The sequence below is a fragment of the Amphimedon queenslandica genome, unplaced genomic scaffold (assembly GCF_000090795.2).
Source record: "Amphimedon queenslandica unplaced genomic scaffold, v1.1 AMPQUscaffold_13246, whole genome shotgun sequence".
In the NCBI taxonomy this organism is placed as follows: Eukaryota; Metazoa; Porifera; class Demospongiae; order Haplosclerida; family Niphatidae; genus Amphimedon; species Amphimedon queenslandica.
This window is the reverse complement of record NW_003546518.1, coordinates 83,337-99,922: the sequence shown is the minus strand read 5'-3', so window position 1 is coordinate 99,922 and position 16,586 is coordinate 83,337. Positions and strand designations below refer to the sequence as shown.

Below are 16,586 nucleotides of genomic sequence, written 5' to 3'. Positions count from 1 at the left end.
CTCTCATACTGGCACACCTTGTATTGACACTCTCTCTTCCTTTCTTCATTGTTGCATTAGCTGCTGGTGAGTGGATCTTTGGTAGTACTGATGAGGAGAAGGAAGGATCCTGTGGTTTCACTGCTTATATAACCTACTGTAGTGTTTATATAACACATGACATTGAGTCTCATATCAATTGATCGGTTCCTTTTTATTGTAAAGCCTCATCTCCACAAGCGGTTCATGAGTCCAAGGGTAGCTCTGGTCCTTGTCATTATTGTGTGGATAGTCATTATTGTGTGGATAGTCACTGCTGTCCTTCTCTCTTCAGGATTCATCGATGGATCTGGTTTAACTTATCAGTATATAGATAACATAGGAGGCTGCTATGTGGGTATAACCAGTCCTATTGCATCCATTTTTCATTCTTCATTTGCATCTATTATATTGAGTATCATTATTATCACTTCAGTTTGGACATTTTGTTTCACTTTTAAGTTTATTAATAATCAGTCAATGATAGTAGGAGAGAGTGTCTATGCTTCAAAGAAGAAGAGGTTGTTTGGGATATTTGGATCAATGATTTTTTATAGTTCAGCACAACTCAATGTAGATGTTTGCATTAAGCCCATTTCTAGATGTGGTATTTTAACTAACATTATTAAGCATTTCTATTATTGTAACATAAACACTTCTTGTATAATACTATCCACTGGTAATGTTATGTTGTATGCACATCAAATACATTATGAGAACATAAAAAGAAGAGTACATTATTAAACAGTTGGTATTTCATATTCAGCAGAAGGTGGTGGAAGAGAAGTCTCATATTCATCATTAGTTGTATCATACACTGGCTCAACAGTTGATCTATTAATAATAACTTCAAATAATAATAATAATTGTATTTTATATAACTGACTGTGTTTGTTCACTTTGTTGTACTGTATCATATGTTGGACCATCCTTCACTGATGCATCATCAGTAGTACTGCATGTGTATGCATGTATAATATAGACATAATCTAATAGTCAGTAGTGTGACTAACTTTGTTTTAAATTTAGTTGTAGCATAAGCTGGACTGCATTCCATTACAATGTCATTATCTGATTTTCTATGAACCACAAATTTTAAGTAATGAAAACATCCATTTATATACCTCTTCTGATTAATATTAGTTCTTTTTATGTACATAGCCTGCATCAATATAATTATTACAGATACACCCAATAGTGATGCTAATACTGCCACACCAACTATCCATCTAGCAACATTCCCTCCATTATTTTCTAATACAGTAACAGTAGTTGTCACAGTAGCACAAACTATTAGTAGAATTAAATATAAATTTTCATTATAAAATTGCTTACCATGAGCAGATGATAAAGACACTGATGATGAAGTCAACACTGCTAATGCAAGTCAGTAAACTGATAATAATGGGTTTGTGCTATCTTACTTGTTGATGTTCCTGTAACAGTGACTGGTGAAGTACCTGTAACATGACCGTTGTGTGATTGATATATGACCAGTGTCCAGTGACTTACCTGATGTTTGAATCGCAGTTGGTGCCCTTGATACTGCAGTAGGAGCTAAAGTGAGATCTATAGTATAACCAAACCATAGATTTAAGTTATTTCACTTTTATATACTTAGTGATATTGGTTGAGTCCTCTTTCCTTCATAATTAATACATTTAACATTAAATGATGTAGATATAGAGAACAAGTAGTTCAGATTAGGATCTAAACCTCCTATTAGACCTCCAGTAGTATCACCTGGGAATACTCTCATTCCTGTCTCTACTTGTCTCTTCTTTCTTGAGGAGCTACTGGTTGACTCATAATAGACAGTATAATGACTAGCTCCAGAAACAAAACCCCACACAGCCATCACTGCTGTAGAATTGAGCTTTGTTATAGAAAAGTTTTGATTGACAGCTAAAAATTTTTAAAACATTATCGTCCTAGTATTCTCAGTAATTTCTTACGTATTTCAATAGTAGTATATTCTCTATTAGTCCATTCTCCTGGTCCAATACTAGTATATGCTCTCACTCCAATAGTATAACTAGTATTAGGTATCAATCCTAATATACTGTAATAAGTGTTAGTAGTGTTAGTTATATGGTATGGACCAGTACTGGTAGACTCTCTATATTTTATCTCATATACTGTAATGATACCATTAGGTACTGTAGGATGATTCCATACAATAAAAATTTCAATTGGTGGCCTTGAATCTCTTAGATCAGATATCGCACCAGGAACTGTGTTAAGATCATGTTAAACTGATCAATATCTCATTGACTTACTTGATTCAGCAGTTAATTGTATTTCTTGTCTAGCTGGTCCATTCATATTATAATTATAAGGTATTATACTCACAGTATAGTTAGTATATGGTATTAATCCTGTGAGATTATACATTCTGTTGTCTCCTCCAGTGATATTAACAGTATAACTAGTGTTTGAAGTGATGTTAGTGTATGTGAGGTAGTATCCAGTGATTGGTCCATTCCTTCCATTGCAAGGTACCTCATCCCATGAGACAGTCATTGAGACTGACTCTACTGATGAGAATATAATATCACCCACTGGTGCAGTAGGGGCTATTGAGAAATAATAATAAAAAAATTAATAATTGTTCACTTACCAGTTGAAAGTGTAGTAGCTAAATAATTAGTTTTAAAAAAAGCTATCTCAGTTCCATATACTCCAATAAGATCAAAGGCACATTGACTGTAAGGAGGTATACCAGTTGAAGTATGTGGTGATGAAACTGATGTTTCACTACTACCAGTTGTTGATGATTCACATACTCTCCTACAATCCCTAACAATATTATAACTAATTGGTACTACAGCAGTTGGTGGACTCCATGTTAATGTAATGGCAGCACTTGTAATCAATGTAGTCATGAAATCACTAACCACTGGATCACCTAAAGCAAACAATTACTGACAATTTAATGATTTGATATCTTACTAATTGTTAACATAACTGAAGCATTACCACTAGGTAGAGAAGCTGATTCATAAGATACTACATAGAAAGTATATGTAATCCCTTGAAACAATCCTGATGTTATATTGATTGTTGTTGAAGCAGTAGTGCCTGCACTAACAGGATTAATTCCAGGAAATTTACTGAAGACCTCATAACCAGTAGCTCCTGATACAGTAGACCAGGAGAGTCTTACATGAGCTAAACCAGTACTTAATCTTGTAGCAGTTAAACCAGTTGGAGTATCAGATACTGAATAATTACTCATATCAATAACAATAATTGATTTCAAACCTGATATATTTAATGATGAAGTGCTTGGAACTGCAGTAACACCTTTAATAGTACCAGTTCTGACATTAGATACAGTACACTGATAGTTGCCAGCTTCATTTAAGTTTGTTACTGTCACTTCTGTAACAGATCCTGATCCATTCACTATCACACGAGACAGTTCAGTAGATATTCCATTCCCATTCACTGAACAACTGACAGTAGTAGGAGGACCATCAGAGACATTGAAACTGAGACTGAAGACTGGAGGAGTAGCTAATCTACTAGTGGAGAGGAGAGAGAACTGCATAGTAGGATCAGCATCAGGACCATCTGTAAAAGAAGTACATTAATTATAGTCTATATTCATCACATACCATTGTTATTGTATCCAGTATCAGTATATGCTCCAACCACTAGTGTTTGATTCACTCCATTCTCATCAGGAATGATACACTTGTATAAACCTTCATATCCTGATAGTCCTTCTCTTCTAGCTAGTGCAATCTGACCACTGAATCTCTTACTGTACATTGGACTAGGAGCTGATGGATCAGTGAAGTTTCCATCAAATAAAGGTACTTCAGTTCCATTAGGATAATACCACACTCCAATAGTAGCACTATTGTTAGCACTCTGACACCACAAAGCATCAATAATATCAAAAGGATCATCATTCAGATCTTCATCATAAAACTGGCTAGCATATATCATGGAGTAATCAGGTATTATCCTGTCCTCATAAGGCAGGTACAGTTGAACACCTAAATATGAGTATAGATTCAGCAATCAGCAATACTTATTCTCTTACCATTACTTGGTAGAAGAATAGAAGGTGGTTCTTTTCCAGATAGATGTACAGACCTCAGTTGAAGTAGTAATAGTAGCTTTATGTGTAAAATAGAACTACTTGAGGGTGTCATCCTAGAATGATGCACTGCTCTTATTTGTCAATCTATATATAGTTAGTTTTTATTGAAAAAATAACTCTTCCCCAAAACTAACAGAATCATGTGAGCTATGAGTTGTTGATGACATAGGTCTGTGTATAGTTCAGAATGTATAGAGCTTTGCTCAAAAATTTTGAAACAAAATAAAATTATGCATAAATGCATGCATCACTAAGCATTATAATCAAAAATGTAATATATATAATATTCGGAAGTGCTTTCATGTTCAGATTTTTAAATGTCCATAATTCAGAATTGCTTAGTGCATTGGTGTATATGGTGTAGTTAGAAATTGTAACTGTCGAGATTGTGAAGAGGCTAATTGTTGGAAATAATTCATTATCATTGGCTTATTTGAATGTCCATAAACGTTGCTAATTGTTGCTATTTAAAAGTTTAATTACAACCTAATGTAGATGTGGTATTTTAACTAAAATTGGTAAACATTTCTAATTGTAACACAAACACATCTCATGATTGTACTATCCACCAGTAACCAAATACATTATGTGAATTGTATTGCATATAGTAATGTATGTACATAAAAGATGAGTACATTATTAAACAATTGGAAAATAATGACACACACTGATAACTACAATACAATAGGTCTATGTTGCAGTGCATAGGGGCACAGATCTAATACAAAAAAGTCTAATAATATGCTAGAAACAGGTGCTACTGCTTATCTTCAGTTTTGACAGTTTGCTCACTTCACTGAAAATTTAAAAATTAGTCTCGCAAAAAAATATTGCAAATAAAATCTAATCAACAATATGGTACACTTATAGCCAAGATTATATAAAACGTGTACTATATAGATAATTTGTACACTAGCAAAGTTATAAATCAGTCACAGTTGGTATTTCATATTCAGTAGAAGGTGGTGGAAGGGGAGTATCATATTCATAATTAGCTGTATCATACACTGGCTCAACAGTTGATCTATTTTTAAATAATAATAATAATTGTATTTTATATAACTGACTGTGTTTGTTGTGCTGTACTGTATGCTGGACTATCCTTCATTAGTATATCATCAGCAGTACTGTATGTGTGTGTACGTGTATAAACATAATGTAATAGTCAGTAGTGTCACTAACTTTGTTTTAAATTCAGTTGTAGCATAAGCTGGACTGCACTCCATTACAATGTCATTATCTGATTTTCTATGAACCACAAATTTTAAACAATAAATGTGTGCATTTATATACACGTACCTCTTTTGATTAAGATTATTTCTTTTTATGTACATGACCAGTATTAATATAATAATTATAGATACAGCCAATAATAATATTAATACTATCACAACAACTATCCATCCAGCAATATTTCCTCCATTATTCATTATTATAGTTGGCACAGCAGTAGCCTCAGTTGAATTAGAAACCGTTGTTGCTGATGGCGCTATAGTATCTACTATAAAAATACAATATAAATGACAAACTGCCTTACTTGTTGTTGATGGCACTCTAGTACCTATCATAAAAATACAATATAAAAATTATAATGAGTAACAGTACTGTTATAGTATTAATAAATAGAAGATTTAAAAACTATCTAAAATAAAAGTATTCATGTACATTATGATATTGAGATCCAAACATGTACATAAATGAGAACATAATTGAGAAAAGTTCATAATCATTCTTGGTGGACTATAGTAGATTGTACATGTAGCATTCACAGATTTTTATACAGCACATTAAATATATTCTATATATAATACATGTAGCATTAAATTTGTAATTTTTTGAAAGAAAATCTTCATTGTACATTATGTACATGTAGCATTGTTATATAGCAAAAAAGATATCAAAATCACAAATACACGTATCATTTATTACTTATCGTTATCAGAGAAGTCGAATTAGTGATTTCTGCTTCATTTCCAAAGCCAGCTGATGTCTGGGCTTTTATCTTAAAAGTGTACCTCACACCTCCAGTCAATCTTGATACTCGAACAGATCTTATGTAAGGTGGTATAGCTCTTATAGAACCTCCCACACCACCTCCTTCCCAATCAATCTACAGAGAGAGTGAGAGAAAGAGAGAGAGAGAGGGAGGGAGAGAGGGAGGGAGAAAGGGAGAGAGAGAGGGAGGGAGGGGAGAGAGAGAAGAAAGAGAGAAGTGAGAGGTAGATTAATATACATGTACACAAAAGTCTTTACTAAGTCTCTACATATACACATAAATCACCCACATGTAAACAGTAATTAAAGGCAATACAAAGCTAGTAGGGTTAGGCTAGTAGTATATTATGTACTTTACCTGATACAAGTTTATGATGCCATTTTGTGGCTCTGGAGGGTCCCATGCCAACTGGACGTACGTGACGCTGATCTCCATGAACCGGAAATTAGTGGGAGCAGTAGGGGCTGGAGAGAGAGAGTTTTCACAATTTAAGTTTTAGTTCTCCATATTTTCAAATTCGTAAAAACCATGTGCTACTGCTACTATGGTTTAGGACTGAACTTTTATGCCAGTATTCTAAATGCAGAATAATGTGACAAAAGGGGCACAAACTTTTACGACATTAACCAATACATGTACATGCATGAAAACATAATTGAGAAGAAATTCCTAGTTGACATGACATTTGTGGGAAAAATTGTTTGACTGCTTAATGCATGTACATGTACATACGAAAATACATAAATAAGTCTAAAAAAACTAAAAACAACAAAAATACAGGTACATGTACAAAAATGTCAGTAATAACACATGTACATGTAACGCTAACTGGATTCAGGTGAGTCCACGCTAGTTGGTCTAGTAATGGGGACTTCTCTCTCCAGCCCATCAACCAGGAGAGCAGCATTAACTCCAATGGAGTAAGACATGAACGGTTTAATGTCAGTAAAATCAAACTGGCTCTCAGCATTACTAACATTATACTCTAGAGTAGTCATGACTGGATTCAATTGACGGTATCTTCTCAAGCCTCTAATGGCGGCAAGGTCAGTGACGTTGACACGTACAATGTAACGTTGTAAAAATTCGAGACCATCTTCAGGGGAAAGAGGCTCCCATTTTACTTGGATGGATGGGTTAGTCGTGTCGTTGATGTTTGATGAGTTGAGGTTAGTTGAAACTTCAGGAAGATTATCTATACGTAAGGAATGAGGGAATTATTATTAAAAACATGTTGGATTTAGAATTCAAGTTAATATTTGGGAGTTTAAATTTTGCATTTTTTACATTTGAATCACAAAATTAAACGTTACATGCAAAACTTCTATGTTATAGTAATTATTTAAAAATTTATAAAAAATCCAATACACATTACACAATACATCTTACCTGCAGGTTTAGTCTTTGCAGTAATACTAACAGTATTCCCTTTAAAACCTTGAGGCTCACTATATTCCACATTAATATTGATATTGTACTCAGTATTAGGGACCAAAGACTCTATTGTATGTTTCAATGAGTTATTACTGACAGGTAGACGGGTATCTCTTCCAATATCAGTCGACCTGTAATTCAGTACATATCGGCCTATCTCAGCTGGTCTCCACCCAGTTGGTCTAAGGAGAGGAGGGAGTTCCCACAATATTTGTATCTGAGTAGAAGTGATGAATATTGATGGAGTACGGACACGAAGCAAACTAGCCATACCTACATAAATAAAAATAAATAAAAATATTTTTTAAAGGACAATAAATTTTTCTTGTATGTGTACATGCATGCATGTGCATATGAAAAAACAAAAAAAAAGAAAAAAACAAAGAAAAAAGGGAATAGAGAGAGAGGTACAAATTAAGACCCACCTGAACTGATACTAGGAAAAGTAATAACATCTGAGGAAGGTCCCCTACCAACTTCATTAATACTGGATACAACAACAGTATAATTACGATTTAAATCAAAATCAGTTAGAAGGTAACTGGGATCAGTAAGTCCTGTTATATTAAAAGAACTAGCTTCAGCAAGATCTAATCTGTATTCAACATTATAGCGCTGATCACGACCAAAATTAGAACTAGGGACATTCCATCTGAAAAGAATTTCAAAAAAAAGACAAATAAGTAACAGTCACACTAGTAACTTGATCAGGAACACCTGGAGAGAGAGAGGGAGAGAGGGGAAGAGAGAGAGAGAGAGGAAAATATCAGCAAGCTCTAACTATCCCAAATCAAGTACAATGTAAGAATGCAACTATAAAGAGTCTATTTGAATAGTTTACACTAAAAATAAGCAATGTTCATTTTCTTGTGCAACCCTCCTTTCATATTTTCCAATAAGAAATGAGGAGTTACAGCTAGGCATAAATTTCATTTTATGCTCACAGATAAAATTAAATGCATGAGGAATGAATTTTGCTTGTTTAGACACGAGTTGTTGATACACCCATTAACTATTAATGCTTTGTTGAATTCTATTATAAGTACCAAACTGCAAAATTAAAACTTTAGCAAATGCATGTATTTCCATCTATACAGTATAAACATACATTAAACTCTGGTTAAATACTGAATATCCAAATATACTACATTTGTGCACACACACACGTACTTTGTACTATCAGTTGAAAGTTGCTCTCAGTCCTTCCATAAGCATTAGTCAATACACATCTGTAACTACCAGCATCATCAAAGGTAACATTTACAATAGAATACAACATAGATTGACCATTATACAGATTGAGTTCAGTTCCATTCGTTAGTATCTTGTTAATTTGTAACTGAGGTCTTGGGTTAGAATAATCAGGATCACATTTAAATATGAACTTGTCTCCAATATTTGCTGTAAAGTTCTTTTCAGGCTCTGTTATAAGAACAGGCCCAACTAGAAAAGAATTAATACAACAGAATATACATCTATAAATATTATACATATAATGCCTTCTCCCCTTTATTTTTCTATCTTTTCCTCCAATCTCTCTCATTCTCTCTCTCTCCCTCTTTCTTCTCAAATACTTACATAATCCTTCAAGACAAGTCCCATCACTCATTACTTGATCATTAAAGAAGTTCCCGATAAAAGCCGTACAGGTATAAGCATGCTCATACCTGGCTGCTCTGGGTGAGATAAAGTTTAAATAGTTCACAGGATTAAAAAATATTGTTGACGTAACAATCCTGTTTTCATCCTCAGGAGTGGTAGTTACAAAGGTACTAGCATTATCAGCAAGAGGAGCCCCAAACCTTTGTTCACTTATAAACCAGTCAACGGTGAGGTTATATGGAGCATCAGGTCTGTTCTGGAATGAACACTGTAGGAACTCATTGGTTCCATTAATCACTTGTATTGGAGTGGCATCACAGTTCTCTGTACAACTAGAACTCCCAGTTACTCGACAGTTTGATGCATTAGAAGATATTAAAGTAGGACCTGAAAGAGAGGGGGGATGAAAATTATAAAATTAAAAAGGATGCACATTATGGAAAATATCAACTATTTTTATGCTGCATAAATTAACATGCTACATGTACATGTATTTTTAATTTATATTGTTTAGTTGCAATGAAATTAACTCACAGTACATGTACTCATTGTACAATGAACATGTATTGCATTCCAATACATGTACTCACCCAATGGTGTAATATTAATGATCTTTGACACTGTCTGTCCTATAAAATCAGTGACATTACAAACATATTCCCCAGCTGATCCAAAAATAACAGGCCCCAGGGATAATATTGGAGTATCAAATCCACCAATTGTACAATCATAACCACAAAGACGAAGGTCCCATTTATACGTAAGACCAAAACCTGATGCTATACAGTTGAGCTTAATATGAAGACCAATTGTAACATTGAGATCATTAAGATCAAGTATAACTGGTAGGGGAACTAGAAAAAAAGTAGATTGAATATATTATAGTAAAGAAAGGAGTTTGGGGTTAAAGGTTATAGGTTATGGCATTAGACAATAGATTCAAACTAAATATTATTAATATCATCATACATTAGCGTACAATAACTATTATTATTGGTAGAGGAATTTAAAAAATATTTTACTTACCAGTAACATTAAGCATAGCAGTAGTATCAATACTCCCTCCTTCATTAGTAGCAGTACATGTATATGATCCAATACTGTCTAATGTAACTCCAGTCAATACTAAACTACTAGTATACACATCACTGCCTTGAGACATCACAGCAGGTTGATCAAGTATATCATCAGGAGCAGTAGTATTCCATGTTATATTAGGAGTAGCTAGTGATGTAACTGTACAAGTGAAGGTAATATCATTATTGTATACCACTGAAGGACTGGAAGGAGATATTGAAATATCACTAGGAGCAGGAGCTATAAGGAGAGAGGGAAGAATGAGAGAGGATTTAGGATATTCTCAAAAGGAATGTACATGTACATGTATAATTAATCAACTTACGATTAACAGTCAATACAATAGAATCGGTTCCTTCAATAGTACCATTATCATCATCAACAACATCACAAGTATAAGTTCCATTGTGAGATAAATCAACATTAGACAATGTTAACTCACTACTGATATCACTAGTCATAACTACACTACTGAGGTCCATATTGCTAGCAGTAGTGGTCCATTCAATTGTAAGATTAGCAGCATTGATAGTATCATCATGAGAACAAGTAAGAGTAACATCAGAACCATAAGTAACAGTGGGATCATCTGGAGTTACTTCAACCATATTAATCGTAACTAAAATGAGATGAAATTTTTAAAATTAAAAAAGGTAGAGTAGGTCTCCCAGTATTACAATAGTACACAGCATACTGTAATGATATGTACATGTACCAATCAGTGATACTATAGAGTATTTTTGTGGTTTGGATCATGCATAGATGTCATTATTAGTAAAATTAAAATTTACATTTTTTAATCTCAATAATAACTTCTTTGTCTAAAGGCCACTATACACCAGGCAATTCTATTGCAGGCAATCTGTGGTTACTTTGATGTTGTAAGCAATGTGTTGCCTAGAATAGAACATGTTTCTATTCTAGGCAACAGTGTTGCCTGAAGATCAAAGTAACCACAGATTGCCTGCAATAGCATTGCCTGGTGTATAGGGGCCTTAAAAATTTTTTATAATTTGCTATACAGTATATGTTGATGGTTAGTCTTGCCTATATAGATTGATGGTTACTCCCCACTTTGTCAAAAAGGGCAGGAATCTGGCTACGTGAGACTAACTGAAGGTGGACCAAACAGCAAAACTAACATAAATAGCAGAGTTTATTTATATAAAGCATTCACTCTGCTTTATTTAAACAAGTGCAAATGCATGATTAGAGTTTACAAGTGATTTGCATTAGTTGCCAAAAAATAATTTCTTTTAGACTACAAGTGTGTATGAAAAATATATAGAAAGAAGATAAAGATCCATTGTTGTTATTGTTATAGTATTATTTTTATTATTGTTATTGTTATAATTAGATATTATCATTAAATATTATTTTACTGAATATTATCTATCATGTTTAATATCATTTCCATTTATTTGCTTACCTATTAACGGCAGCATCATTACGAGACACAGCAAACACGATAGCGCTCTGAAAAACATGGTCCTGCTGTTTTAATGTTAAAGGACGTGGGTGTACAATACGGAAAAAGTTAGAAAATATACAAAAAACACGTGCAAAAGAGCCATGGAGAAGAATCCTATCAGTAAACTCCAAGAAATCACCCAGTCATGGAAACTAGCCATCCCCTCGTACAGAGAGTCGGACGGGACCTATCAGTTGTTCGGTTGTGAAGTGACCATAAATCTAGAGGGAGAAACGATAGCATTCTCGGCCCTTGGGAGGAACAAGAAGGAGAGCAAGGCCAAAGCTGCCGAGAAGGCTCTGGAATACATTAAAGAATACTGTCCACATTTTATGGAGCCGCCTCCGTTGCCAGTAAGAGAAAGAACGAGCATTTTTAGTAGTGGGATCAGCTGTGTTTAAGCTACACCCCGCGCCACTCCTACCTTAAAGAATTTTAATTAATTAAAAATATTAGGTTTTAAAATAATAATTAAAAAGTTATGTTTTGATGATTTTGAAGCAAAAACAACACAGGAGCTTGCAGAAGGTTATGAATAATCTCTGTATACTGATATCTCTCCTTATATATTTTATGTTTTGTCTTTATTGTTAGCCATTGGAATCAATTGGTGCAGTTGGTGGTGCTACTGCAGTTTTAAAGAATCGTATGTTTTTTTATTTTATATGTTTTATTCAATAAATATAATAACTTATGTAGTAGTTTGAAGGATAGCAATAAAGCATTTTAATTTAGAATGATGAATGTTTTCTTTTCACCCATTCATATAATATTAGAATAAAAGAATAAAAATAGGCAGCATTTTAATATAATTATTTAATTTCAACAGATAAATTTTGATTCTGTACATGTATTTTATAAATTTACCTGATTTATGATATTTATTATTTTATGCATCTAGCATTATAATTTATTATCATTTTCTTAGCTTCCTCTCAGTTAAACAAGCAGAAAAGTGATGCACTTGATATGAGGGAACTGGCACGTGAAACTGAAGAACTTAAACGTACATAATTAATAATAAATAAATTAATAATGAGTTAATATATTGTAAGGTGACATAGTTGTATTTATGCGCCTGTACTGTGTAGAAAGTTTGAGCTGATTTTGGCGTAAAATTTTTGAGTTATGACCATTCTAAAAAAATAGACCAATTTTTGAAAAATCCTTGTGCTATAGCCCGTGGTTTTTCCGAAAAATGGCTCAAAAATCACCTTCAATTTTTATTACATTTTTTGATGCATATTGATGTATTTATGCTGTGTAGCAAGTTTGAGCTGATTCCGACTTAAACTTTTCAAGTTATTACCATTTTTAAAAATAGGCCAATTTCTGAAAAAATCCCTGTACTATATAGCCCATGGTTTTTTCCGAAAAATGGCTCAAAAATTGCCCCCAATTTTTATTACATTTTTTGATGCGTATTGATGTACTTATGCTATGTAGAAAGTTTGAGCTGATTCCGACTTAAACTTTTCAAGCTATTACCATTTTTAAAAAATAGGCCAATTTCTGAAAAAATCCCTGTACTATAGCCCATGGTTTTTTTCGAAAAATGGCTCAAAAATTGCCCCCAATTTTTATTGCATTTTTTGATGCATACTGATGTCCTTATGCTACGTAGAAAGTTTGAGCTGATTCCGACTTAAACTTTTCAAGTTATTACCATTTTTAAAAAATAGGCCAATTTCTGAAAAAATCCCTGTACTATAGCCCATGGTTTTTTCCGAAAAATGGCTCAAAAATCACCCCCAATTTTTATTACATTTTTTGATGTGTATTGATGTACTTATGCTATGTAGAAAGTTTGAGCTGATTCCGACTTAAACTTTTCAAGTTATTACCATTTTAAAAAAATAGGCCAATTTCTGAAAAAATCCCTGTACTATAGCCCATGGTTTTTTTCCAAAAAATGGCTCAAAAATTGCCCCCAATTTTTATTACATTTTTTGATGCATATTGATTATTGATGTACTTATGCTATGTAGAAAGTTTGAGCTGATTTCGACTTAAACTTTTCAAGTTATTACCATTATTTAAAATAGGCCAATTCCTGGAAAAAATTCCTGTACTATAGCCCATGGTTTTTTCTGAAAAATGGCTCAAAAATTGCCCCCAATTTTTATTACTTTTTTTGATGCGTATTGATGTACTTATGCTACGTAGAAAGTTTGAGCTGATTCCGACTTAAAATTTTTGAGTTATGACCATTTTAAAAATTTGCCAATTTTAATTACATGTATGATGTACATGTATGTGCATTTTTAAATAATTATAAAAAGTAACTACTAAATATTTTATTTTTTTAGATGTTCAGGTCGGTTTGGATATGGGTAGACTGATTCAGCAGTCACGATCAAAGGCAAAATTAAGCCAAAAGGATTTAGCAGCTGTAAATAATCATTATTATATTATTACACATACACATACATGTACATGTATACACGTGTACATGTACATGTGTATACATGCTTACCTACATGCTTACCCCTTGATTTTATTTTTTCAATATTTTATGAAGCTGTGCTTCAACTTTGCAATTGCACATGCATGTACATTGTAATCTGCCCAAGAATTAATTTTGTGGCTTTAATTTTTGTAATTTTCTACTTTTCTGCGACGTTGATTCATATGTAATCAATATTCATTGGTTTAATTTTGATGAATACCTAATCAAAGAAATTTTTAAAAAATTTTGGGTCACAAACGATTTTTGCATTTAAAAATCTTTCTATTTCAGTCATTTCATACTTTCTTTTGTGTAGAGGATAAATGAGAAGTCACAAGTCATCAGCGACTACGAACAAGGCAAAGCAATACCCAATGCTGGAGTATTGAAGAAAATGGAAAGAGCTCTTGGTAGATTTAATAATTATAATGCACTTTAACAATCTCTCATTTTGTATCTTAGTGTCACATACAGTAATAACAATAATGCCTTTAAAAGTGACTTAGTTTTTGTGGATTTTGTGTCCACTATCAATTTTTTAGTTAAGTTTCAAAAGTTAGTTTGGGACAAGAAATCACGCAACCAGACATATAATTTCTGCTATAGCAAAAAATTAGCAGGTTTTTGATAATTAGCAATTTGATCCTGAGTTGCTAAAATGAAATTTGCTATTCTGAGCATGCATAAAAAATTTAAGTATTTAAAATTATTTAAGCCTATTGTTAAATTTTGGATGATGCTGCCCAAAAAAATTTATTACATATGTAGTTCATGATTTTCAGTAAAAAACATAATTCCTCTTTTTCTTATTTGCAGGTGTTCATTTGACAGGAGAATGGGCCGGACAACCACTACAGAGACACAAATAACAATGATTTCTAATTTTTTTGCTGCTACATTTCATCAATCATCTCCCACTTAGTCTCGCTTACAATGCATTGAGTTATTAACTAATTATTAATCAACTAGTTTAAAGCCACGCCTTTTAATTAATTAACTAGGTTAAAGCCACGCCCTTTAATTAATAAGTAACCTTGAATGTATGGACCAGTGAGATCAGAGCTCGAGCGATGGAGATGAAATATTTGAAGCTTCTTCTCTCCAACACTCTCTCTACGAGGCTCTCCGGACTCCTTCTCCTCCTCTCTTGCCTCTCATGTAAGTGTACGGGTTGACGCGGCCCGCTTTCCCTGAAATGGTAGCTGGACATTGAGACTAATGACTAATTGCCCTAAATCTTTTAAAGAGCGTGTATGTGCCTCTTTTACCGTTGGTGCCTCTAAGTCTAAGTATGGCTAGTTTTGTTTATGTTTTTAGTATTAATAATATAAGACAATCTGTTGTATTTCATACTGCTGTGCTGCAAACATGTACTTTTCCTACACGAAATTTTTTGTTTACATGTACGTGTACATGTATGTGTTCGGGCTAATAATTGTAATGGGTTTGTTGTTGTTGGTTTGGTTTTTAAATACTTGGTGGATTTTTCTGTTTTGTTTTTATATATTTCGCGGTATAAATAACCTCTTGATTTTAATCTTTATCTTTGTGGGAGGTTAGCTCCATTAGTGAACAGATGACAAGAACATGGTGTTTGACATTGTGAGAGAGAGAGGGAGGGAGGGAGAGGGTGAGAAATGTTAGCAAATGATTAGGATAAAATGGAGGGTAAGACAATGAAAATGAAAAGGAAGTTGAGTAATGGAAAAGATAATGGACACATGATAAGAAGAATATAAATGTATGAAGCTGAAAAGAGAGAGGGAGAAAGAGGGGGAGAGTGGGAAAGAAAGAGAGAGAGAGAGGGAAAGAAAGAGAGGGAGGGAGAGAGAGAGGGGGGGGGGGAGATGGTAGAAGCTAGCTTGAAAATCAGTTGTGTATATAAGTCCATTAACTCTTGTTTATTATAATACTGACTAGTCAAGTGTTGGAATGTATACTTTTAAAAATGTACACATGTACTTTATGCATCTAATAATGGTGGCCTTGTTTACAAAGCCATTATATACACAGTGACCTAATTCATTGAAAATATACAACACTATAATATACTACTAGCATTATGCAATAGGGCAGACTTTAAAGCAAATGTACTATGAATGACATACTACAATCATGTGACCTTGTACATCCTAAGATAAGGACACCTGGCACAGTAATGTCCCAATTGGTACAAGCCCGTACTAAAAGTACCTCTAAAATGAGGATACCTTTGTATTAAGGACAAGTGGTATGGCACTAAACTGGTGCTATACTACGTCTCCTTAATACAGAGGTATCACCATTCACACCAATGAAGCTACATGTACTTGAACTTGAACTTGGTATTTTATCATACATTGTGGCAAGAGTAGATAATAATAGAAGAGAGTGTCCTACTGTGCATATACCCCCTGCTTCATCACGGCGTAGAATTGAAGAGTCA

At 33.5% G+C, this 16,586-nt stretch overlaps 4 protein-coding genes across 4 annotated transcripts in view; 2 read left to right on the top strand and 2 right to left on the bottom strand.

Annotated features, from left to right (window-relative positions):
* LOC105313688 (hemicentin-1-like) overlaps positions 1 to 11,758 on the bottom strand; it is a 22,647-nt gene extending 10,889 nt beyond the window's left edge. Inside the window, exons 1-6 of the mRNA XM_019999705.1 lie at positions 11,671 to 11,758; positions 10,567 to 10,860; positions 10,191 to 10,481; positions 9,755 to 10,018; positions 9,141 to 9,551; positions 8,733 to 9,005 (exon numbers count right to left, since the gene is read on the bottom strand). Coding sequence (XP_019855264.1) covers positions 8,733 to 9,005; positions 9,141 to 9,551; positions 9,755 to 10,018; positions 10,191 to 10,481; positions 10,567 to 10,860; positions 11,671 to 11,728 — 1,591 coding nt within the window. The 5' untranslated portion in view covers positions 11,729 to 11,758. The remainder of the gene's footprint in view (positions 1 to 8,732; positions 9,006 to 9,140; positions 9,552 to 9,754; positions 10,019 to 10,190; positions 10,482 to 10,566; positions 10,861 to 11,670) is intronic.
* LOC109584115 (uncharacterized) lies at positions 4,944 to 5,658 on the bottom strand. The gene is made up of 4 exons (XM_019999724.1): positions 5,432 to 5,658; positions 5,315 to 5,380; positions 5,200 to 5,259; positions 4,944 to 5,156 (listed from the first exon to the last, which is right to left on the bottom strand). Exons 1-4 carry the CDS (start codon positions 5,560 to 5,562, stop codon positions 5,054 to 5,056), a joined length of 360 nt encoding a protein of 119 aa, XP_019855283.1. The 5' UTR covers positions 5,563 to 5,658; the 3' UTR covers positions 4,944 to 5,053.
* A 33-nt stretch (positions 11,759 to 11,791) lies between the features above and the next one.
* LOC105313684 (endothelial differentiation-related factor 1 homolog) lies at positions 11,792 to 15,126 on the top strand. The gene is made up of 6 exons (XM_011407315.2): positions 11,792 to 12,065; positions 12,307 to 12,358; positions 12,641 to 12,718; positions 14,022 to 14,104; positions 14,478 to 14,571; positions 14,978 to 15,126. Exons 1-6 carry the CDS (start codon positions 11,814 to 11,816, stop codon positions 15,028 to 15,030), a joined length of 612 nt encoding a protein of 203 aa, XP_011405617.2. The 5' UTR covers positions 11,792 to 11,813; the 3' UTR covers positions 15,031 to 15,126.
* A 71-nt stretch (positions 15,127 to 15,197) lies between these two features.
* LOC100640043 (receptor-type tyrosine-protein phosphatase delta-like) overlaps positions 15,198 to 16,586 on the top strand; it is a 13,598-nt gene continuing 12,209 nt past the window's right edge. Inside the window, exon 1 of the mRNA XM_019999704.1 lies at positions 15,198 to 15,319. Within this exon, the coding sequence (XP_019855263.1) occupies positions 15,232 to 15,319 (88 nt within the window). The 5' untranslated portion in view covers positions 15,198 to 15,231. The remainder of the gene's footprint in view (positions 15,320 to 16,586) is intronic.

Coding starts and splice junctions, on each gene's coding strand:
- LOC105313684 (XM_011407315.2), top strand. CDS start 11,814: ATGGAGAAGAATCCTATCAGTAAACTCCAAGAAATCACCCAGTCATGG. Junction 12,359..12,640: donor TACTGCAGTTTTAAAGAATC/GTATGTTTTTTT, acceptor TCATTTTCTTAG/CTTCCTCTCAGTTAAACAAG. Junction 12,719..14,021: donor TGAAACTGAAGAACTTAAAC/GTACATAATTAA, acceptor TTATTTTTTTAG/ATGTTCAGGTCGGTTTGGAT.
- LOC109584115 (XM_019999724.1), bottom strand. CDS start 5,562: ATGAATAATGGAGGAAATATTGCTGGATGGATAGTTGTTGTGATAGTA. Junction 5,381..5,431: donor AATAATCTTAATCAAAAGAG/GTACGTGTATAT, acceptor TGTGGTTCATAG/AAAATCAGATAATGACATTG. Junction 5,157..5,199: donor AGTACAGCACAACAAACACA/GTCAGTTATATA, acceptor ATTTAAAAATAG/ATCAACTGTTGAGCCAGTGT.